At 45.3% G+C, this 24,200-nt stretch overlaps 1 protein-coding gene across 5 annotated transcripts in view; it reads right to left on the reverse strand.

Annotated features, from left to right (window-relative positions):
- Rps6kc1 (ribosomal protein S6 kinase C1) overlaps positions 1-24,200 on the reverse strand; it is a 117,284-nt gene that overhangs the window by 55,517 nt on the left and 37,567 nt on the right. For all 5 annotated transcript variants that reach the window (XM_051186619.1, XM_051186621.1, XM_051186620.1 and 2 more), the window contains one exon: positions 6,829-6,944. In XM_051186619.1, the coding sequence (XP_051042576.1) occupies positions 6,829-6,944 (116 nt within the window). The remainder of the gene's footprint in view (positions 1-6,828; positions 6,945-24,200) is intronic.

Below are 24,200 nucleotides of genomic sequence, written 5' to 3' on the forward strand. Positions count from 1 at the left end.
GAAGACTGCCTACTGAAGCAAACGTCAGGCCAAAGGAAACTAAATTTATCATAAATCAGAGAAGAGAAGATAAAAGGAGAAAGTTGCTATTTATCTGTAATGTAAAATAAAAAAATCAAAATAAAGAAAATCAAAAGGAAAAAGCAAGACAAAAGCGCAAGTAAATAAGTCACAGCCCTGAAAACAGGTTTTTAAAAGGAAAAGTTAATGAGCAGATACTGCTTTTAGAGCTAGCATAAAAATGTCTATCAAGTAAATGGGCCAGAGTCAGCAACAACCTTGTATTTACCCCAGACAGATCAAAAGTAATTTGGAAGAAGGAAACAAAGAAAAAAAGTAATTAACAGATTCACTTGGAACACAAAGGCAAAAGGCATTCTCTTACCTTGAAGCTATACTCCTTTAGTGTTTCTTTACAAAATAAACTAAGCACTTAGATCCTTAAATACCATATGTCTTAAGAAGAATCGGCACATTTGAGTTCAACAAGAAAAATCACCAAACAATGATGAAGAAAATAAATGCCCCATAAATATAACCAGTCATTATTAGAACAAAGGTTGGGGGGGATGATTTATGAGAAGAAAGAAACTTTTCTTCAAATATTTGTATATCTGTGATGTGGAGAACAGCTGCAGAGAAGACCAGTGAACATGAGAAAAGGCTGCTTGAGTGTCACAGTTAAAAACAGTATTAACTTCCAAACTCCAGTTAGCTCCCCCCTCACCACACCCCTGCAGTAAAATAAGCCCTTAGAAGAGAAAGGTGCACAACACCTCCAGGTGACACTTGTGTTCAGAAAGGACTTCTGTAATTACTCCTCACAGTAAAACTGTGACCCTTCGAAGGATGTCAGGGTACATAAAGCCTGTTGTTACAAGGGACAGGTTTTACAACAAACAATCAGAACAGAGAGGGGACAGCCAAACACGCAGCATGATAAGGGAATTACCGAGACTCGGCTCTGGATGTTTATGTCCCTGTGCAGAGGAGCACAGCTACACAGAGCTCCTGGGAAGAACGGCACCCTGGTCACCCACCCCCCACCCCTGGGGGGAGGTCTGCAGCAGCAGCTGAGGCAGTAGTGGGGCTAACAGAAAGGAAGAGAGAGGAGGAAGCAGAGGGAAGCCAGCAAGGAGGATGCTTGGGGGAGTTGGGCACAGTTATCATGGGTAAGTTACTACCTGGGAAACTCTAAAGAAAGCATTCTTACTGCCTTCCACTTGTTTCCTTATCTCTGGGTGTAGAGAGCCAAGGCTGAACCCATACCATCTGGAATGGTGATGCTGGAGTATGGGAGAAGGTGTTCAGTTTGGTTTGGATTTTGTAGACAGGGGCTCATGTAGCCCAGGCAGGCCTTGAGTTTGCTTTGTATCCAAGGTTGATCTTGAACTCTGGATCCTCATGCCTCTACCTCCAACATGCTGGGATTACAGAGGTGTACTACATCTGGCTGTGTGTGTCTGTGTGTGTGTGTGTGTGTGTGTGTGTGTACATATGTATGTACACGCATGTGGAGGCCAGAGGCCAACACTGGATGCCTTCCTCAGTCACTCTCCATCTTACTGCTGGGGGTGGGGTCTCTCACTGAGCCAGGAGCTCAGTGAATGGCTCGACTGGCTGGCTGGTCAGCAGGCTTCATGGATCCTGGTGTCTCATCCTCCCCTCCCCTGTGCTAGGATTATAGACATGCAATGCCATACTCAACTTTTCACGTAGGTGTTGGGATCCAAAAAACCTCATGCTTCATCGACAGAGCCATCCTTAGCCCCAGCTTTTGTGTTTCAGAGATAATTTGACTTGAGAAAGTATCTCAATTGGACAAGACAATAATAATCTTTTATAAATGACAAGATTTGGATCTCTTAGATGTCTCAACAAATGTTATTTGCTATCCCACTTCGTTAGGAACTAAAGTACATGTCAGAAAATGGACACATTGCTGCCCCCTTGGAAGCTTAACGTCTAGATTGTACACTTATGCACCAGACGTATATCATGATATTAGTGTTCCACGTGGGAGGGAAGTCCCTTCTACATGGTATTACTTCATCTTTACCCACCCACCCCTCATAGGAAGCTACTCTAACAATACCATTTCTCTCCTATGTAAAGGGAAAGCTGGAGTAATGAATCGCCTCCCTCACAAAGACACAGTGGCATCCTAGATAGACCTCAGCTCCCCACCCTACAGGGGCAATCTTTCTACTATACAGCATGCAAATAGAAACTCATACACGTGCACGCATGTACATGTGCGCACACACTCTAACGCATTACCAAGAAAAGGAAGACCTGGGCACACACTTGGGCCCCTGGACTTCATGGGTCATAAAGGAGGACATAGTATTGGAAGAGGATGGGAATGAAAGTGGGGAATGGATCTGGGAGAACTGAGGAAAGAATATGATCAAAATATATTGTACATACATATGAAATAGTCAAAAGTAAATGTGTTGTTCTTAAAAACCTCTTTTTTTCTATGTAACAGCACCTAAATCATGAGTAACTCCACAGACCTATGCCTGTCTTCAGGCAGCAAAAGGAAAGTAAATCCACACAATTTAAGAGTAGAAAAAGGCTTTCTCTTTCTAACAGGGGAAACTGGGAAGTGATGCAGCCAAGCATCTATGGTGACAAAAGCTAGTAACCAAAGAGAGGGATAACCTACAATTGTATCCAGGGGAGGTAGTGCATGTAATCCCAGCACTCGGGTTGTTGACATAGGAGGATTACCAGGAAGGTGAGGCCAGCCAGGGGTTTCAAGAGACACCCTGTTCCAAAGTGAATGAAATAATAAACTCTGATGGGAGGTCATTCTGTAAATATGTTTCTCTTACTGGTTAATGAATAAAGCATCGCTGGCCAATCGGAAGTCAAGTTAAGTGGGACTAGGAGATAAGGAGGATTCTGGGAGATGTAGGACAATCAAGATGTAGAGACTTGAAAGAGAAGAGGTCTAGATCCTCTATCCTGTAAGATAAGACCACATGGAAACACTTAAATTAATAGAAATGGATTAATATTTAAGACAGAGCTAGCCAATGAGAAACGCTATTAACAGGCCAACAGTTTTATATCTAATACAGCATTTCTGTGTGTTATTTGGGGCTGACACAGCTGTGGGACCAGGCTGGCAGGAAACTTCTCATGACAAAACTCTTACCAGCACTGCCAACAGCAGTACATACACTATGTCCAAGGAACAGGGAATAACTTCCTAGGCAACCTTGCTGATGGCCTGTGATGTAAAAAGAGTGCTTCTCTTATATGTAACATGATAGAAAGCAGATGATGTCAAGACAAGAGAGGTGAGACAAGAAGGTTTGACGACCCAAAAGCAATGGCAAGATCATACTGCTCAACTGGCCAAAGCCTCAGCATCTGGGATGCGTAGCTTTCAGTAGCGCTCTCCACAGCCAGTACCTGTTACCTGTAGCTAGCACACAGTAAAAATTCTGCTTGCTCTTTCTGTCCTCTAAAAGGTTAAGTGAAGACTGCCTGGTTTCGCCTTAGAGTTCTGCATTTTGTTAAGCTGCTGGTTGACCTACCCAAGTCTTTTATTCAGTGTCCTCACTGTGCAGTCTCCACCCACTGTAGACACAGCATTCCTCCACTACAGTGGTTTTGCACATTGTTTGAGGTCCTACCAAAGGGAAAACCCAGAAGCAGGAGGGCTCCCAAGACTCTATGCCTCCCACAAGCTCCCTGGAGTGGCAGCTGATGCTGGCTCACCAGGCCCACTCAGAACACCAGAGCAACAGTCATTAGTGTCGGGGAAAGAAAGTAACAAGAGGAAAGGGAAGGTGTCAAGAATCCTCTGGCTAAGGACGTTAGTGGATACTTATAAGCCCTGCAGTGGGGAAGCCAGCACACAGAATCCCTGAACACAAGTTCTTGTGCAAAGGCTTCCTGAACAAATGACTAGCTTGACCACTCTCCTTAGATGGCTTGCGCACCTGACATCTAACTGCCTGTTACTGAGTCCCATGCTCTACTGACACCTTTCTTGCTGAGTTTCAAGACTTCCAGGGACAGCTGGTGAGTCTGCCAACAGCATCAGCAAACACAAATGTACCATCGATGCCGTCGTCACAGTTGTGCTCAGAATCTACAAGACCTCAGAACACCATGCATCACTATATGTAGAGACATTCACCCCCGCCCCCAGTAACTGCAGAATAAAATGTATTTACATGTTTTATGTCCTCCATTTAGATAATTTACTGTCCCTTTTCTAAATGTCATTGCTTTTAAATTTTCATTAGGCAAAAAAAGAAATGCTATTTTAAATCTTTCACAATTTGGAAAAATAAAAATCAAAGCAACCTGTCTCCCTCAGTCAAGATTCTACCTTTATCAGAAAGCCACCTCTCCATTTTTTTTTTTTGGGGGGGGGGAGCTTTCAGGTATGATGAATGAAGAAAAGCTGGGAGAGTGTTCTACTGGTTTCTTTTTCCAACATTTGTTTGCAAAAGATATGATTACAGATGATGGGAAGTTTAGGTTTTCTACATTTACCACTTAAGATGCTACAAGGCTTCCAAGTTAAATAAAGCAAAGAAAAGGCCTGGGCCAAGAGAGGGAGCAGCCACAGCCCCCAGGGGGGAAGATGGAGACTAACAATGTTGAAGCCCCCAAAGGAATCCTTTATCTACTGAAGCAGCTACAGGGAGATGTTTGCAAAAGAAGTCGAGGCTCCTTTGCACAACACTAAGAAAAAGGGCCAAATCACTCAGCAATCTTCATCCTGTCTGCTGAAATTCAGACCCAAAGACAGTTTAAGGAGAGAAACAACAGGTTCACCAAACTAATCTCAAGAAAATAACTGAGCCTGCTCCTAAGCAGTGTAGAGGCAGGCTTCACAGAAAACACACAAGTGGGAAATGAAAAGCAAAATGCTTACAATAAAGAAAGATACCATGTCTATTCTCTCCTCCAGTTGCCCTCAACCAGAAACAAATTCCCTATCAGATCAGAACCAGTGGTTGCCCCTTTTGCCCTTTGGGGACAATTCCCCACTATTGTGTCAACTCTGGACAATCTCTCCAAGCTTCGTCTCCTGAGCTACAGAGTTGTGCTCAGTCATGCTGTAAAGTTTGCAAGAAGAGGGTTGTGTCATGCTCTGTGCAGCTCCTTCGTGTGTCTGGTCTTAAAAGTCTTAAAAGATGTTCAATGAATAAGTAGCCTCTTTAGACCTTAGCTTTATTTTCACTACAAGTTATGCTTAATGTGAGGCTCTTACTCATCTATATAGGGATTGATTCTCCAAACCAAGTGCTACCCAGGAAGCCTTGTGTTTATTTGCTATGACTCCAACTATGCATATGCATGTACAGAATGTTATAAACCACTGCAGTCAGGATGGGCTAATAAAGTAAATCTTACAAGAAGAAATTATGATTCATGGAAAGCCAGCAGGATACTGACCAGGGATGCACAGGAAGGACAGAAGGCAACATAGGTAACATTCAAAATGACTACTGGGGGCATTCTTGTAACACTACAGCCGTACAGGATGGAGTCAGTATAGCACCTATGTTATTTGATATGTTCACCATTGTTACCAAAGCAAAGTGGGGAAGGGAGGCACTTGCTCTGTGAAGGACAGAAGCTCTGCATCCATAACTAGGAACAGTCATAATAACTGCCCGAAAAGGAGTGTGACGACCCTCATTTTCCAGATGCAGAAACAGACACTAGGAAGTGTCTGTGCCAAACCACATGCAGAACCAGCAAGATGGCTCAGTGGGTAAAGGACTTGCCACCAAGATGACAACCTGAATTTGATCCCTGGGACCAACATGTGGAAAAACTACTCCCACTACATGTGTGCACACACAATCTCTAACACACTAGACATTACATTTTTTAAACAATTTTGTTGTCTCTTTCATGGCTTCAAATAACATAATATACCAAGACTATCTGCCCCTTGGATCAATTAAGGATAAAAACTAAACATTTTCTCCCATTTACAGAAAACCTTAGTAAGAATTTAAAACAAAAAAACTACTTCCAGAAACTGGACAAACCCAGATAGACTTGACATAAAAGCAATCAAACAATAATGTTTCTAAAGCCTTATGCCATGAAGACAGGGTTGGGCTAATTCCAAACAGCCTAAAACATCCCTACATCATTGTGCCTCCAACAAATCCCTACAGGACTTTCCCCAGCACAGTTTCCACATAATTGATAAAGCTGCACAGGTATTCACAAGAACTGTGGCTTCCAAAACTCAAGAGCAGGGCTATGGACAATAAGCCATGGCTTCTTACAAGATGGTGAGATTAAGACAATAGGAAGCTTGATGTTTTACCTGCACTGTCAATCTTACTTGGAATCACCTAGGAGACACACTGCTAGGCACATCTATGAGGATGCTTCCAGAGGAGTACAAAGGAAGAGGGAAGGCCTGCCCTGAATGTGGGCAGCACCACCCCATGGGCTCAGGTCCAGACCAGAATAAAAAGAGGAAAAGAAGCACCCCTCTGCTTCCTGCTCCAGGTAGATGTGAGCAAGCTCTGAGCTGCTTCAGCTTCCATGCTTCTTCCTGCCATGACTGCCTACAGAGCCAGGATCAATCTTACTTCCTTAAACTCTTGTCCTCATCTCCCCTGGGCAGAGACAAGGTATAGAAGGCTGTGGGTGAGAAGCAAACCCTCTTATTCTACTCTTGTGGCTTCCCTTCTGACAACTTAAAAAAAAAAAAATTACAGAAAAATTCTGAAAACCAAAATTCTCAAATATTCTAGTTATAAATAAAGCTGAAAGGTAGAAACCAAAACAAAACTAAAGAACATAAAGAGAAGGCCCCTGTCATACCTGCAGTCCAGCATCGAGCTGAGGTGTGGCCCGAAAGCTAGAGATGCTCTCTGCACGCATCAGGTACTCAGCTGTCCTTCTCTTCACGGCCTCCCGGCGCGTGGGGCTTGACTCTCCTGAGAGGACAGAGCACACATCTGGCCTTGTGAGCGGAAAACAGGCTTTTTTTTTTTTTTTTTTTTTTTTTTTTGCCCCATTTAGCAATTTCGTTCTTTTTACCCAACCCACCGCTTCCTCACATCTGCAACGCTAGAGAGTCAAACCCAGAAATGGTTTCAACCTTTCCCTTCAGGGTTTCATTTGCCCAGAGCTGACAGACTGCTACCTGTGTGCTGAAACTCAGCACACTAGGGAGAGCCAGGTAGGTATATGTGAAACTGCTTAGAAATTTCTGAGGGTGGGAGATGAGCCCCAGTTCAGGCAGTATTGAATTTCCTGCTCAAAACTGGGAGGAAACGTGACGCCTGTTCGATGAGTAGTGACATGGGACAGACAGGCTGCAGACTGCACAAACATGCAGTCCAGTCCAAGAAGAAAACCACACCAAGTTGTGATTATGGTTGTTTTATTAGCAATTAGCTGTCCCTCATCTGACACAGGAAAGCAGGAACGTGCCTGAAACCCTGACATTATATGTAAGCCATTTAAGACATCTGGGTCTGTTTCCTAAAAAGGGCCTCCAAGTTCTCAAGACCTCAAAAGAGCTTTTTAAGTATTGGACCCTTCCTCTCCAGAGTGGGATGATGAGTGTGATTAAAGAGTGCCACCTCATTCAAAGACAGGTGAGACCTAATGGTCCCCCAAAAACTGTGTGTGTGTGTGTGTGTGTGTGTGTGTGTGTGTGTGTGTGTGTGTGTGTGTGTGTGTTTGTAATGCAGACTATTTTGGGACTACACACCCACAACTGGGAGTTTCCCTGGGATAGACAGATTCTCCCCTCCTCAGCATTCATCCAGTGGGGGGAGGGGTCTCTCATCCAGGCTGGAATGTCACCAGTGACATCGCTGTGCACATCTTATTAGTTGAACGTAGAGCTGAGGTTTCACAGATGCAACTTCCTTGTCATATACAGAAGACCCTATCTCATGGTAGAATCCTGCACCTCTGGCTCCCTCTTCTTCCACACGCTCCTTGAGTACCAGGCATGCACACACACTCACACACGCGCGCCATATACACCAAAATCACATAATAAGTGCCGTGTGCTTTAGACATGGTATCACACATAGTCAATGCTGCTCTCGGGTTCTGCTCCCCAGGCCATGGCTGCTCACTGTTTTGACTGTCCACTGTGCCCCCCCCACCCGCTTGCTCTTCACATAGAGGCCATATCAGCAGCTCTGCCTTCAGCCTCTATTTAGTGTTTCGGTTCACCCGGGGCTCCACCCAATTGTTAAGCATCAAACTTGGCTCTGTTCAAAGTATTGAGTTTGTGTCACACACACACTCACTGGAGAGTCAGGCTGTTATGGAATACATGGCTACAGCCACATACGGTTCCAACCACATACTGTTATTGAATCACTGGTGTGTGTGAGTTTTTTTGTTTTGTTTTTTTGTTTTTTGTTTATTGTTTTGTTTTTTTTTAACTTTTGGCTTTTCTGCCACTTTCTAGGCAGTCTCCATAGTAACAGAGAAACAAGGACTGGAAGCCAATGTTGAAATGGACCCCTGCTGCTGATGGTGGGCCAATTCCATGGAAACTACAAGCATGGGAGAAATGCTGAGAGGGCTGCAGAGTGTATCTTCCACAAACAGACTCCATGATTCCTCCACTCAGCCCTTCAGAGACCACAGTGACTAACAAACAGCAGTCACAGATGAAGACCAGCCCTTGCTCAAAGACTGCACAAAGATAAAGCTGCAGATCCCCAGCACAGCTCTAACCCATCACGTTGTTCATAAATGTGGCTTCAGACAGGTTTTAATTGAGTGAAAACTAATGGCTCGTATGGAACAAAATTCTCACTGGCCTTTGGCACTCAAAGAAGAAAGACTCCCCCTATTCAAGACTGATGGCTAATCCTAGCTGTCAAGCTGGCTGAGTAGACTCTAAATACCCAGAATATTGATAAGCAGATTTCTGGACATCTGTGAAGGTGTTTCTGGAAATGATGGGCATGTGGGGAAGGCAGCTGAAGTGGTGAAAAGCTACCCTGAACAGGCTTGTGGGGTAGGGGATGGGGCAGAAGGGAGCTGGCTTGCACAGCTCCATCCTCCCTAAGCAGAGGGTGTTTCCATGTCCCCTGCCCATGAATACCAGCCTCTAGATGTGCTCCCAGCAACTCACCAAGAAGTTTCCAGGCAAAGCCACTGGCCCTTCTAGCATATTGGTTTCCTAGGCTCTCCAGCCTTGAGATGGCCATTGTGTCTACTCAGACTCTAATGGCATAAGCCAGTTAACAAAACTCCTCTCACAGTCACATCTACAGCCTATTGTCTTTAGAGGGCTTCTGGGGAACCATATAAATACAATCACTGTCTTGTCTAAAAGTTCTAGTGCTGCATAAAAGTTAAGTTAAATATAAAGAAAACTTAAAAATTGCATTTCTCTGGACACTGAATCTGATGTTTTGCATAAGACATGTTCTCTGCATACTAGACTATGGGAATGCTAAATAACGCAAGAAACCATGACCACTGGGCCAATCGTTGAACCACACTCCACTTATAAAAAAGGTATTTCTTCTCTTTTATAACTAAAAACAAAAGCTCAGGATGAGAAAATGTGAGGTTCTGTACCTAAGTAAATCCCGTTCCAATTTTGGGGTGAAGTGTTGGGAGCCTTTATCATTCATTACAGAAGTAGCAATTAATATTCTAGATATCAACTCCAGAAGATTTGTTACTATGAATTTGGCTTTGTATTCTCAAGTAGGCCCCAGAGGAAGGAATTCCCTCTCATTAGGTAAGAGAGCCCCACTGCTTACAGAGCAGCCTCTGGATCTCACACTACATAGCCTTAGTTTTTCCCTTTGATACATCGCTGAGAAATCCCCTTTAATCAGTTAACAGCACATTTTGCAAGTTGCATCCCCTCTGAGACTTGAGTTTGCCCTGACCAGACATGAGGCACTCTGCTTTTGTCAAGACCTTATCTGCCTCCCTGACTCTGAGAGACATGCAGTTGTCAGAGTTGTTAAATGTGTCTGTGGGTATATAACTGCAACCCTTGTGGGAAGAAAGGGAACTTCTGAAGAATTTTTAGAAGAAACTTTTAGAAGGAACTTTCAGAGAATTTTCAGAAAGAACTCTAGGAAAATTTTTAAGAACTTTTGAAAGAGAACTTTAAAAGAGATTTTCTAGAGGGAAAATTATTAGAGAGAACTTTTAAGGAGAAATCTTAAAGAGAGCTTTTGAGAGAGAACTTTTGGGAAGAACCTCCTTCATTGAAGAGTAAGGAGCCATGAGAAAAATGATACGTGAATGAACTGATTCACTGGCCCTCGGAACTTTTTAGTCACCCCAACCAGCCTGCTGTAAGCCTCCTGCCTGAACCCTCAATAGTGAGGTGTGCTCCAGAGAACTAAGTGGTGAAGCTTGGCCTCAGCTGCTAGGTGCAGCCGCTGAGCAATGGCTGCTCCTGAGGGTCTGACCTCCCCAGTCACCCATGTGACTGTACTGCTGGAAGGTCACAGAAACTTTTAGAAATAGGATCTAATTGGAGGAAGCAGGTCACTGGGCTGGTGTTCTTGTCCCCGGTCCCTCACTGCTCTTTCTACTCCTTAGCTGACTTGAGGTGAGCAGCTCAGTCACAAAGCAATGGGCCCAGCTGACTCTGGACAATAACCTCTGAAACTCAGAGCCAAGTTGCCCCTCTACAGTATGTGGCTCAGAAGGGAGTAAAGGAGGAGAACTTGAAACTGGCTGTCCTCTTTGAGTAGAACAAGAAAAAGAATAGAAAAAAAATTTTTTTTTAACTTTAAAAAAGGCATGGATGAGCATAGTAAGCAGGCAACAAAGAAGAAGAAAAATAAGCATGAGCAGGTGCACAGGGCCACACCTGGAGGAGAGAGAGAGCACAGGGCCACACTGGAGGAGAGAGAGCACAGGGCCACACCTGGAGGAGAGAGAGAGCACAGGACCACACCTGGAGGAGAGAGAGAGCACAGGGCCACACCTGGAGGAGAGAGAGAGCACAGGACCACACCTGGAGGAGAGAGAGCACAGGGCCACACTGGAGGAGAGAGAGAGCACAGGGCCACACCTGGAGGAGAGAGAGAGAGAGCACAGGGCCACACCTGGAGGAGAGAGAGAGAGAGCACAGGACCACACCTGGAGGAGAGAGAGCACAGGGCCACACTGGAGGAGAGAGAGAGCACAGGGCCACACCTGGAGGAGAGAGAGAGCATAGGGCCACACCTGAAGGAGAGAGAGAGCACAGGGCCACACCTGGAGGAGAGAGAGCACAGGACCACACCTGGAGGAGAGAGAGCACAGGGCCACACCTGGAGGAGAGAGAGCACAGGGCCACACCTGGAGGAGAGAGAGAGCACAGGACCACACCTGGAGGAGAGAGAGAGCACAGGACCACACCTGGAGGAGAGAGAGCACAGGGCCACACCTGGAGGAGAGAGAGAGCACAGGGCCACACCTGGAGGAGAGAGAGCACAGGACCACACCTGGAGGAGAGAGAGCACAGGGCCACACTGGAGGAGAGAGAGAGCACAGGGCCACACCTGGAGGAGAGAGAGAGCACAGGACCACACCTGGAGGAGAGAGAGCACAGGGCCACACTGGAGGAGAGAGAGAGCACAGGGCCACACCTGGAGGAGAGAGAGAGAGAGCACAGGACCACACCTGGAGGAGAGAGAGAGAGAGCACAGGGCCACACCTAGAGGAGAGAGAGAGCACAGGACCACACCTGGAGGAGAGAGAGAGCACAGGGCTACACCTGGAGGAGAGAGCCCAGGGCCACACCTGGAGGAGAGAGAGAGCATAGGGCCACACCTGGAGGAGAGAGCTCAGTGCCACACCTGGAGGAGAGAGCACAGGACCACACCTGGAGGAGAGAGAGAGCATAGGGCCACACCTGGAGGAGAGAGCCCAGGGCCACACCTGGAGGAGAGAGCACAGGACCACACCTGGAGGAGAGAGAGAGCACAGGGCCACACCTGGAAGAATGAGTTCACCCGGTAACAGACAAGCACAAAGAGCATCAGAGCTCACACCTACAGCCTTACTTCGAAAGGAACACAGAAGGAATATGGAAGAACCTAGTTCAAAAGCTACATAATTACACAAAAGGGAGAGAGGGAGGGAGGGAGAGAGGAAGGGAGAGAGGGAGGGAGAGAGGAAGGGAGGCTACATTTTGATGTAATTCTGGAGGGGGGGAAATGTTGTAACAGTATTAAAAAATGGTTCTTGCAGGGAAGAAAACATCTTTCACACATCTTGGTTACCCCAGATTTTACTTGGAAATCAAAGTCTTTTCTCATTTATCTACCAAAGAGCAAAGGGCATATTCTAAGTCAGGCAAGAAACAAGACCCAGTTTCACCACCACATCAGAAGCAGCTCTTCCCCACTCTCCTTCACCCACCACCATTGCGAACGCAGAACTGGCCAGCTCCCATTTCTCCAAGGACAGGTGTCTGTGATGTGTACCTCACCAGCAAGTTGCAGAGACTTCGGAGGTGTGTTAGTCAAATGTTCGCCACCTCACCGAACTTGATCCCCACACTAGACTCTCCTGAGCACACCCTACAGCTTAGCTCACCTTCTCTGCCCCAGCAGGGCCCACACACACACAGAGGTCTGCAGCTTCTCGGGGCTTTGTCACTTAGGCAAGGACAACGGGCCAATTTGTGTACACTGCAGTGAAATTTGTTTGTTGCTTTTTCTTTACTTTTTTTTTTTATTTTTTTTTTTTTTTTTTTTTTTTTACAACTGGGTCACATAAAAGAATGCTCTTGTTTGAGATGGCCTTGGTGGCTACAGTTTTTAAGTGATGATTGACTATATTTAATGATGCTTTGTTCTTCTCAGATATAGCCTGCCATTTCCGCCTTGTGTTAAGTGTTCTGAAACAAAAAGCAGCCTTGAGAGAAGGAACAATTTACGCATCTGCACATCTTGCAGGAGATGAAGCCATCAGCACTCAGTGTGTAACAAGAGCCGGTCAGTTGGAGAATCTGCTTTGTATTTGTATGGCGCCAATGCCCTATCAATGTTGTCCTCAACCAGTTGTTAGGTAACCCCAGAAGTGAAAAAGTCACTAAGAACAGCTAAAGCAAAAGTCCTAACAATAGGTATGGCTTCCCGTGTCCTAACAGTGCCCATGGCCTTCACGGATGCTTCCCGTGTCATATCCGTCACCAATGTTCCAGGTTCCTCTGTGCTCTGAAAGCCAGCACCAACAGGTCCTGTGCTAACCGCCACCCACAGAGCCACTCTGAGACTTGTCTATTTCTTTCTGCTCTGTATCTTCTCTTTATTTTGCAATTTTAAAAAGAAATAACCAAAACATTTTCATTTCTTTCTTTCAAAACATCATGTGGTGGTGCACATGTGGTGGTGCACACCTTTAGTTCCTGTGCTCAAGAGACAAGGTGGGTGTTCAAGAGTTCAAGGCCAAGCTGGGTTGAGCCTTTTTATTCCGTTTGGTTTTGGAACATGATCTCAAAGACCCTGATGGCCTATGATCTTCCTCCCAAGTACTGGTATTACAAGTGTGCACCACCACACCCAGCTCTTTGCTTTGCTTGTTTTGTTTTTAAAACAGAGTCAGTCCCCGGGTGGTGGTGCGCACGCCCTTAGTCCCATTGCTCGGGATCTCTGTAAGTTTCAGACCAGCCTTGTCTACAAGAGCTAGTTCCAGGACAGGCTCCAAAGCTACACAGGGAAACTATCTCAAAAAAGAAATAAACAGTCAGTCAGTCTTGCTGTGTAAGGCAGCCCGGTCCCATGCCCCAGCCTCCTGAGTACTAGGATCTTTCTGCATCGCCCTTCTGAATGCGAACATTACAGGCGTGTGTCACTACACCTTACTAAAAACCGGTTCTTTGGTTGGGTCTGGTCTATCCATTTGTTTCACTGCTAAGATTAAACCCAAGACCTTGAATGTGTCACACATGTGCTAAAGTGAGCAGGACCTCAAGTGTGTCACATACATGCTACACAAGGCCCCAACACTGAGCTAAATCCCTACCTCTGATAAGAAACTCTGGCAACTCCTAAATTTCTAATGTTTTTATGTTCTCAAGACAAATGGTTTTTTAAAGGATCAGGAGAAACATTAAAAGGAACTAATTGGCCAAGCATGTGGCACATACCTTTGGTCTTAGCACTCAAGAGGCTGAGATGGGAGAATTAGGAATCTGACGTCTACATGCAGAGAAGAGAGAGACAGAGACAGACCAATTAAGACAGGTAGCTAACAGGTGGTTTTGATGAGAAAGAGAGAAAATGAATACTCAAAAGGAAGGAGGCTTGCTGGTAAGACAACATGCCAGCAAGTCTGATGACCTGAGTTTGACCCCTGAGACCACAGGTAGAAGGAGAGAACCAACACCATCAAGGAGCTCTCTGACCTCCACAGCAGCGCCCACTCACTCCCACACATAGAGTTCATTAACTCATCAGCTAAGATGCAAAAGGATTGTTGTGCTTTAAAATATGGGTGAAAAATACAAGAAAAGTTGGAATGAAAATCATATGAATTAATATCTGACTTTCTGGTAAATATGAAAAGATCCCTACCTTCCAAAGGCCTTCTGCTTATTCTGTTATCATCCTAATAGAAGTAGCAACCCCAACAACTGTTTTCTCTTTTTTTCTTAAGGTTTATTTTCATTTTGCATGTATGGGTGCTTTGCCTGCAGAGGCCAGAAGAGGGCATCAGATCCCCTGGACCTGGAGTTACAGAGAGTTGTGAGCCTCCATGTTAGTCCTGAGAATTGAACCTGGGTCCTCTGGAAGAGCAGCAAGTGCTCTTAGCAACTGAGCCATCTCTCCAAATACAACTGTTTATCTCCACCTTGTGGGTCACAGGTATTGGATTGAGGCATCGGGCTTGTTGGAAATGCCTTGCTGCGCTTAGCCACCTCTCCAGCTCTCACATCCCCTCCTTAAGAACCAAACTGACTAGGTACCCTCAGAACCCCAGCACGGAAGCCCAGAGGAGCCACTTTAACATGAGCTGCACCTCTCCCACTGCAGCAGCTCAGGCTGAGCAGCATCCTGGGCTAGACTGCTCAAGCCACTGCAGGATGCGGAGGGATCTTTATTACAGACGGAGTTAGAGAGAAAAACTTCCATTTAGTCCTGGCCCTCCCAGCAACACTGTCACCTCTGAGCTGTCACAGAATGTCACTTTGTTAACTGAATACATAAGTGAATGACTGCACTGGTGTTACAATGTCTGACAAACACAGTGGTCTCCCCCTCATCCACAGTGGATGCCCCAGGTCTCCAATAGAACTAACTCTGCATAAATCTACTGCAATGCCATAAACAGTGGATATGGCAATCAAGCCCTCTGTGACTGACGGTCAGGCAGGGACATGACACGAACATGCTAGACAAAAGGATGGCTTGTGTCCCAGGCAGGATGACACAGACTTCAGGACTTAGAAGGGCACACATTTATAACTGCTAATTGTGACTTTCTCCAATTTAGGGGAGGAGGGACTGGACCAGGACAGCTAGAGGTGCCTTTGTTACCCTTCCCTATACCTGCATGCCTTGCTCAAAAAAAAAAAACAAAAAAACAAAAAAAACCACGGAATACATAAAATGTACAGCTGGAGACTGGCATGATCTAAGCAGCTACAATGAAACCAGAGGAACCTAGAACAGTTCCTAAGCAGCAACAGTACACTAAAAAGAGAAATGACATTTTGACATAATTTTGTTTAAAACTGTCAAAACAATACCAACAAGAAACACGGGCACTCTAAGTAATTATAAAGCACAAGTGAGTAGGATGAAGTCTACCAACTACTTCTCCTCCTTGTCAGCCACAGTTGTAAAGACACCTCTCTTAATGGTCTGTAAAAGCACAGAAGCATACCCTGTGACCTGGCAATTCATGACTGACACTCACTTCTGAGGTCACTCACTGTAGCACGCTCACTTCTGAAAAAAAAGGCAGGTTCACACTTGCAACAAGAACGGGGAGACTGGGCTGGGCAATTTATACACAGAACATTTAATGATAAATATATAACAATCTTCAAGTTACAGATCGCAGCTCTTAATGCTTAATGTTTAAGATTTTTCTCAAAGAGCCTAACAGTCTGTCAGTGCTAAAACAACAGTAGTTTTCCACTTGGGGTTTGGGGTTTATTTTTCACTTACTTAATTTGACTTACATTATTCCTGGATATTTACATTTCTTCCGATCCGAATCTAGGATTTCTTTAGTAATCACAGGGATTAACCCAGTCTTCTGAGGTGATGGTTTGTAAACGGTATTGCTAAAGATATAAAAACGTGCTGAGCTGGTGGCAGAGGTCGCCTGCCCAACCCTGGGGAGTTCTCTGTCCCTGGCTTGTGCTGCTCAGCAGCTGTGCCTCACACAGATCCACATGAATGAAAATATTTAGATGGGAAGCCACCCACTTAGTTTATTTTCCATATGACTTTCCTATAATTATTTTGTAAACTGTTCACACAACAATACATAAAAACATCTGCAAAAACAGGTAATTAATGTGTCAAGCCACACTAATGCATTTTTTATGGTGTCCATGCTTCGTCAACTGTAATTATAACTCTTTTTTAAGCAGATGATGATGTGTTTGTTGCGATATGCAAGTGGTGATTTCAGATGCTCTGTTTACTGCTCACACAATCGGAATATAAAACTCCACAGCGACTTTAGACACATCAGCACTTTACCTAGCTTTTTCTGAATCACAAAAGCACTGCTCTTTTTCCAAGCTATAATTTCCACCAAACATTTTTGTCATTAAAATGTGAAACTCTCAACATAAAGGTTGACATGAAAATAATGAAAACCCAAGGAGCATATACTGGTAAACATCGTGACTTTCTTCCCCTGGCTGTGACCCTGGGGAAGCCCATCACTGCAGCCCATAGGAATTAGTCATCAAAGCCACCCTGCAGTCAATACCTTAGAGGTTGTTCTGCTGAGAACACAGTGGCCCCTCTGCCCCACCCAGGGCACACTGAGCTGACAAGTAAGAACCCAGTCCTCCCAAACCCACTTTGCTTATGCTTCTGGCTGCTGAGCTGACCCACAGGGACCACACCACACTCCTCACTGCAGCCATCATAACAAATCCTGACGGCCCAAAGCATGTGACCTCTCAAATTCTGTTTCCCTAGGCAACTAAATCTAAAATTACAAAAGAGACACAATTCTAGTCAGTTTTCCTAGCGCCTTCTCTCCATAGAAACAAAACAACAACAATGGAAACAGCTGGGTGTGGTGGCTCACCCCTGTAATCTCAGCCCTAGGAGTAAAGACAGGAGGATAGTGACCACATTGCAAGTTCCAGGCCAGCCTAAGCTATGTAAGATATTGTCTAAAAGACAAGTACAGGGCCAATGATATGGTCCAGTAGGTAAAGATACTTGCTGCCAAACCTAATGATGACCTGAGTTCAATCCCTGAAACCCACAGAAGGGGAGAACTTGGATCTCCATGTTCACACCATAGCACACAAATATACAAGTGTGTGTGCACTCATGTATGTGTGTTGTGTTGTATTCACATAAAAACACAAAATAATAAATATGTATACATTTCTAAAAGAACTAAAAACACAAAGGGAAAGCAAAAACATGAGCACAGTACAGCAGCTCACTGCCTTGGTGGTCAGGAGCACACACAGACAAGGTTCCGCCTGTTAGACACAGAGAAACTTAACCATCTGACATGCACCTTTGATGACTGGCTCCTGTGTTCTTCAATGGACTATTACTAAAACACTGCTTCTCTTGAACATGAGCTACTGTGCTGGGCCACAGGATCCTGTCAACATTCTCTTTCCACAAAGATCAGAAATGTCACAGCCAAGCAAACGACGGTTGCCCAGCTGCCAAGCCTGTGAGAGGGACTCACTGGTACAGTCGGAATAAATAAAACAGAGCCAGTTCCAGGGCTACAGGGAGCACACAACCGAAGTACAAACAGGGAGCAAGGCTACTGGTATGCTGAGGCTAGACGTCTCCAACTTAACAAGTTATAGTATAAATGTAATAACACACATGGCTGATGCATTTCAATAGCTGGACTCTCACCATCAAATGATGGGGCCCAGTGACACCCCAGGTGGGAGCATTTGAAGTCATCTTATACTGTCAAACTCACATCTGCCTCATGGCTGCTGGCCACAGTCTTCAACATTCCCTGTTACCTTCTCCAAGTGCCATCTCCTTCTCTCACAAGAACTGAGGAAGGGACCGGTGTGTGTGTGTGTGTGTGTGTGTGTGTGTGTGTGTGTGTGTGTGTGCATGTTTGTGTGTGCGCGTGTGTGTCTACAGTAAGAAAAGCAAAGGTTTGTGGTATTTTAACATGGAGTTACTTCTATCTGCTCCCAAACCCAACGAGATATGAGGACTCATCTACCTTGTATCTCCATTGAAACTTCAAGGAAGTGAAGGCTCTCAAATCAACATGGAGGAACAAGACAACCATGGTATGTCCCATACATCCCCAAATATCCCAGGATCTATTCATCCTCACAAGTGGGTGGTTCTTCACAAGCAGAAAGCAGAAGCCTTGGAAGATAAGCAGACCGCCTTACCCAGGCACAGGTACCACCCTACTACACACACATCTCAAGGGCCACAACTATGGGCAGAGAGTGACAACAGAACAAAAGACAGCAGCAGTTGCCACGGAACCCAGGGTGAAGCTCTGCGCATCGAAGAAAATAGGTGACAGGAAAGGGACATGAAAAATGGGATCCACGACTCCAAAATTTAAGTTCAAGGACAAGTTACTGGGAAAAAGGATTTCTATTTTTGTTTCCACAAAAAATGAAAAGCTGTGGATTCCTTCCAGACTAATGTGGTTTCATCAAGCCAGACCCCCTGAAACAGAGGACCAGGTGATTCTACATTCAAAACAGCTGGACAAAGCAGCCTGACTGACTACAGCCAGGATTTCTGCATCTTCTTAGAATCCCCCATGACAGCGCCCTTTACCAGCAGGAAGTAGTTTGGAAAGAACAATGTCCAAATTTCCAAATATTGTCTATAAATGTTTGTTTTCATTTAAATGGACTTTGTTATAAAAAAATAAATTAAAAAAAAGAAAAGAAAAGAAAAATGGGATCCACACACAGGGGCACCCTGAGTGGACACTTGTGCATATTTTAACAGACAAGAGAAGGAAAGCAAATATTACAGACATGGTTCAGGAACTGTGAGAGAATATGCTGAAGGAATTACAGCATGAACTAAAGAGCAGAATGAGCTGACAAAATGAAAAGGGATGGATGGACAGTCACCAAGAGTAAATAGTAAAGAAACAGAAACCAAAGAGGCCCAGGCACCTGTGGAAACCGCCATGTACATTAATGTTCACAAGAAACAACAAAAATACGCTACTGGAACTGGAAGATGCAACACATGAAAACACCCATGCTTCTTTGACACCAATGCACACATGGACAAATGCCAACAGACACCAAGGACATAGCAAATGCCAGGACCAAGGCTACACACAAGCACCCAGAGGTCAGACACCCATTGTTTGATGCTGTTGTTGATGTTGTTACTTCAGTTTGTTTGCTCTTTTGAAGCAGATTCTTGCTATGTAGCCCAGGCTGGCCTTGAACTTGAAGCAATTCTCCTGCCTCAACTTCCTGAGTACTGAGATTACAAGTACAGTAACTGTAAAGCCACATTTTAAGGCTCATTTTTCGAAAGATGAAGCCTATGTAAGAAGAAAAGCAAAGGAGGCGGGCATGGAGGGAGCAACCTGGAAGCAAAGTGTCTATGTACTACTGCAGTAAGGATAATCTTACCATGGAGTAGATACTTCAAACAAAAATGCAGAGGAGCTTCAGCAGGAACTCAAGGTGATACAGCTTTAAAGAGAGATGAAATGGTATTCTGGGAAAATTTTATCTACTTATTACAAAAAAAAAAAAAGAAAAAAGAAAAGAAAAAGAAAATGGATACCCACAGCAACATCAGGATAACTGACGTAACTCCAGCCATATTAAATGTATTAAGCAGAGATAATTCCACAGCTGGGTTAAAAATGGATCCAACTGTCTCTTGTCTACAAGCAAGATACTCTCATTCCAAGAAACAAACAGGTAAAGGACAGAAAAGGCTATGCTACACAAAAAATAATCATAGGTAGATTAACTATATGAATATCCAACAAAATGTATTTCATGATACAAAAACTGACAGTTCATAATGTGAAGTGCAAATTAATCAGAAATGTAGTAATTATCAGCAGGACCCCAAAAGAGAGAAAAAGTTACCAGAACAGAGAGACAGACAATTCAGTAATATTAGGAATGTCTCAGTAAGAGACAGAAAATGGCTAGGTGTACCCCTTTAATCCCAGCACTCAGCAGGCAGAAGCAGGTGAATCCCTGTGAGTTTGAGGCCAGCCTGGTCTACAGAGTGTGTTCCAGGACAGTCAGAACTACATAGTGAGAACCTGTCTTGAGAAAGAAATAAAGAAAGAGAGAGAGAGAGAGAGAGAGAGAGAGAGAGAGAGAGGGAGGGAGGGAGGGAGGGAGGGAGGGAGGGAGGGAGAGAGAGGGAGGGAGGGAGAAAGGGAGGGAGAAGGGAGAGAAAAAAGAGAGAGACAATCAGAAAATGATTTCAAGAACTGAGCGGATTTCAGCCAACCTGCACAGCATGGCGCCTGCAGACTACCCTACCATAGTATCAGAACAAATAGTCCTTATAAGCAACACACAACCACATTCTCAAGGGCAGACTGCCTACCAGCCACAAGACAAGGCCTGACCAAGATTTAAGTTTCACAACGACTATTCATCATCCACCACAATCAAGCTTGGGCATCAATAATAATTCACAAACACTTTACTTCTTCATGTTTTGTTTTGGATACTCTGTGCACACACTACTGTCTGTTCTAATGGTGGAGCTCTTCCTTTGGTGCTCTTTGGGTCTTCTGTAATGCCTGTTTCTGCCTAGCCTTCCTCACATGATGAAGAGCTACAATAAACTCCTGTGTGGCAGCCTCAACACCTACCTCACTGCCACTGGTGGGCATCACTTCTCCCTCACTGTTTTACTGGCTCTTGGCCACAGTGAACTTTTCCTTGATGGGTTTAGGTATCTTTTTTAATGCTCAAGTCTATTTTAGGGTGTTTAATTTCCTGGGGTCTTGTTTTCACAGTTTGTCATACACGTCTTCGTGGCTTTTCAGCATCCCAGCAATGCCCACAGTTGAATTAGTCAAGGTATCTCTTTGCAGCAGACGCTGGTTCTCAGCTCTGCACAACCGTCCATGACAGTGGCTCCCTGCTCCTTTGGCGGTGACTTCACATAAGTGTGCACTGCTGAGTGGCCCAGGGTATAGGCTGCCATCACTGCAGCAGCCTCCTCTCCAGACAAAACACACTGCATCTCCAGCCAGCAAGCCCTAATATGCTCAGCTTTGGTCTTCTTGGTTGTTTAACTGCACCTCTTCAGCTCAGAAATTATGCAGGAGCCCTATGCCAGCCTCTTCCTGCACCACAGCCTAGGGAGGCCCAGGTCCATAATCAAAGGACTCATGCGGCTTGCCTCTTTTCGGTCCTGTTTCTCAGAAATGACAGCCCTTCACTGAAGTGTGGCATTTTGCTTCAGGAAAGAGAATATATGGTCCCTGTTACCCATGTTGGCCAGCAGTAAAAACTGGGGGATGGATACACACATGCTTTCAAGCTGAGTAGACATTCATGCAGGGACAATGGGACACACACGCCACAGCACAGGTATAGACGTCAGGGGCTGGCCTTCAGTATTGGTCTTCACACCACCCTTGTTGAAGACACCTGTCTTGTTGATCACCACTGCTGACAGCAGGCCAGTGGGTCCCTGAGCTTCCAGGGGCACCCCTGTGTGTGACACTCATCTCACCATAGGAACACCAATTACAGACATGTGCTACCAAGTCAGGCTTTACATGGGTTCTAGGGACCCTGAGAAAGCACTTTATAGTAAGTGTCTGTGCTATCACTGAGATCAACAGAAAAGGCTTGAGGCAGAAGCTGTGTGAAAGTTCAGAGCTGGCTGGACATGAGTTAACACAAAATGATGCTGGGGACTGGGGACCAGTTCAAATGAGAAGCTCTGAATTCCTGACCCTACCCTCCAGTCCAGAGTGAGATCCCCCACTCTCACATCTGCTCTAGAGACTGCCAGGCTTGGAAATGACTGACGTCACTGACTGGATCACATTACAGTCTAGTTCCACCATTGCCCAGATCACCTCACCACCGCCTGGCCTGGCCTGTCTGCAGTCCCTGGTCATCCACTTCTAATCACACTTCCTGAGACCCTGGTAAGAAGAACATGTATTTATCCACTGTGCAGGCCAGGCCACTACTCTCCCTCAATCAGGGATTCAAGAAAATCCAAGTCAGGATGCTTTGTTCCTACTCTCTCTCTCTCTCTCTCTCTCTCTCTCTCTCTTTCTCTCTCTCGCTCTGGACTCATTCAAGGCAACTTTTATGCCAACATTTTTACTGACCTTGTGATCTTTTCCACCTAACAGCAATGAAAGAATGCTTTAATTATCACAGAATAATGTTATCACATCCCATTCAATTACAATATGAATTTAAGTGCTGTGTGTGATATAGCTCAGTGGTAAACAACTTGTCTACCTAATGTGTAATGCCCGGGACTCAATCTTAGAAAATATGAAGACATATTCAATTTTAACAAACATGACCATTTGTGTGAAATAGCAAATTGCTTGACAAAAACAACAAAGTCAACAGAAAAGCAATATATATCCTCTTTAGTAGGTACCTAATTTTGACAGCTGTCAAGTTGAATCCACTATTAAAACCTTTCCTCTACAGTTGTTCTCTGTGTAGAAAGATCCCATTTTCTGGTCATGTACATCACAGGATAAAGGATAGCATGTTAATAATTTACCTTAAAATTCATCAAGTATACATATATGAAAAATAAAAACATGCACAGACAAATCAAGGGTAAATAGGTAAAGGCCTGGCTAGCTCACTTCCTGTCTGTACAGACCTCCAGATTGCTACGGTTAGCCAATAGCAAGCTCCATTCTCTGACCTTCAGACAGGCTTTATTTGTACAAGCAAGATATCACCACAAATAATAGCATCAAACAACCTTTTTACACAGGCAGCTTAAGAAATAAGAAATAACAACAACTACCTGAGGGTAAACAGAGGATGCATGCCCACCAGGATGGTAAGGAGTGGGTGTGTGTCCTCTAGGAGTGTGAGCAGGGGGTACATGTCCACCAGGAGAGTAAACAAAGGGTGCATGTCCACCAGGAGAGTGAGCGCAGGGGGTGCATGTCACCAGGAGGGTGAGCAGGGGGTGCATGTCACCAGGAGGGTGAGCAGGGGGTGCATGTCACCAGGAGGGTGAGCAGGGGGTGCATGTCACCAGGACGGTGAGCAGGGGGTGCATGTCACCAGGAGGGTGAGCAGGGGGTGCATGTCACCAGGACGGTGAGCAGGGGGTGCATGTCACCAGGACGGTGAGCAGGGGGTGCATGTCACCAGGAGGGTGAGCAGGGGGTGCATGTCACCAGGAGGGTGAGCAGGGGGTGCATGTCACCAGGAGGGTGAGCAGGGGGTGCATGTCACCAGGAGGGTGAGCAGGGGGTGCATGTCACCAGGAGGGGGAGCAGGGGGTGCATGTCACCAGGAGGGGGAGTAGGGGAACAGGGGAACAGGGGAGCAGGGGAACAGGGGGTACCAGGCCAGTTGGTTTTGTTTTCCCTGGTGTTAGCCCACTCTTCCAGCATTCCATAGTTCTATCCAGTAGGAGGAGTCTACCAACCAGGGACAAGTCTGCGCAGTGCACCAGGGGTGACTGTCCCTTATCAAGTCAGCAAAATAAGTGAGGGCACATGACCATAATAGGCCAGTAAACTGTGAGCATTCACTAAAACTCTGCAGGAAGATGCCCTCTTCCCCCATGGTCCCAGAGCTCCACTCTGAGCAAGGAACAGCAAATGCGGTGAGTGTGCAGAGCAGGGCAATGCATGAGACAGAGACGGCTGACAGACTTCTCTGAGCTAACACTCGTTTGTATAGGAACTTTTCTGAGTTGCTATGGCTTTTGTTGCCCATACCTGAAAAAGTCCAGTCTAACACAGACTGAGGCCTGGAGGTCACCTGAAAGGCACCTGTGAGCACAGACAACAGGAAATGGATACTCAGGAAGCCCACACAACAGTCCCCCAAGCTCTGACCGCCTTCT

The sequence above is a fragment of the Phodopus roborovskii genome, unplaced genomic scaffold (assembly GCF_943737965.1).
Source record: "Phodopus roborovskii unplaced genomic scaffold, PHOROB, whole genome shotgun sequence".
In the NCBI taxonomy this organism is placed as follows: Eukaryota; Metazoa; Chordata; class Mammalia; order Rodentia; family Cricetidae; genus Phodopus; species Phodopus roborovskii.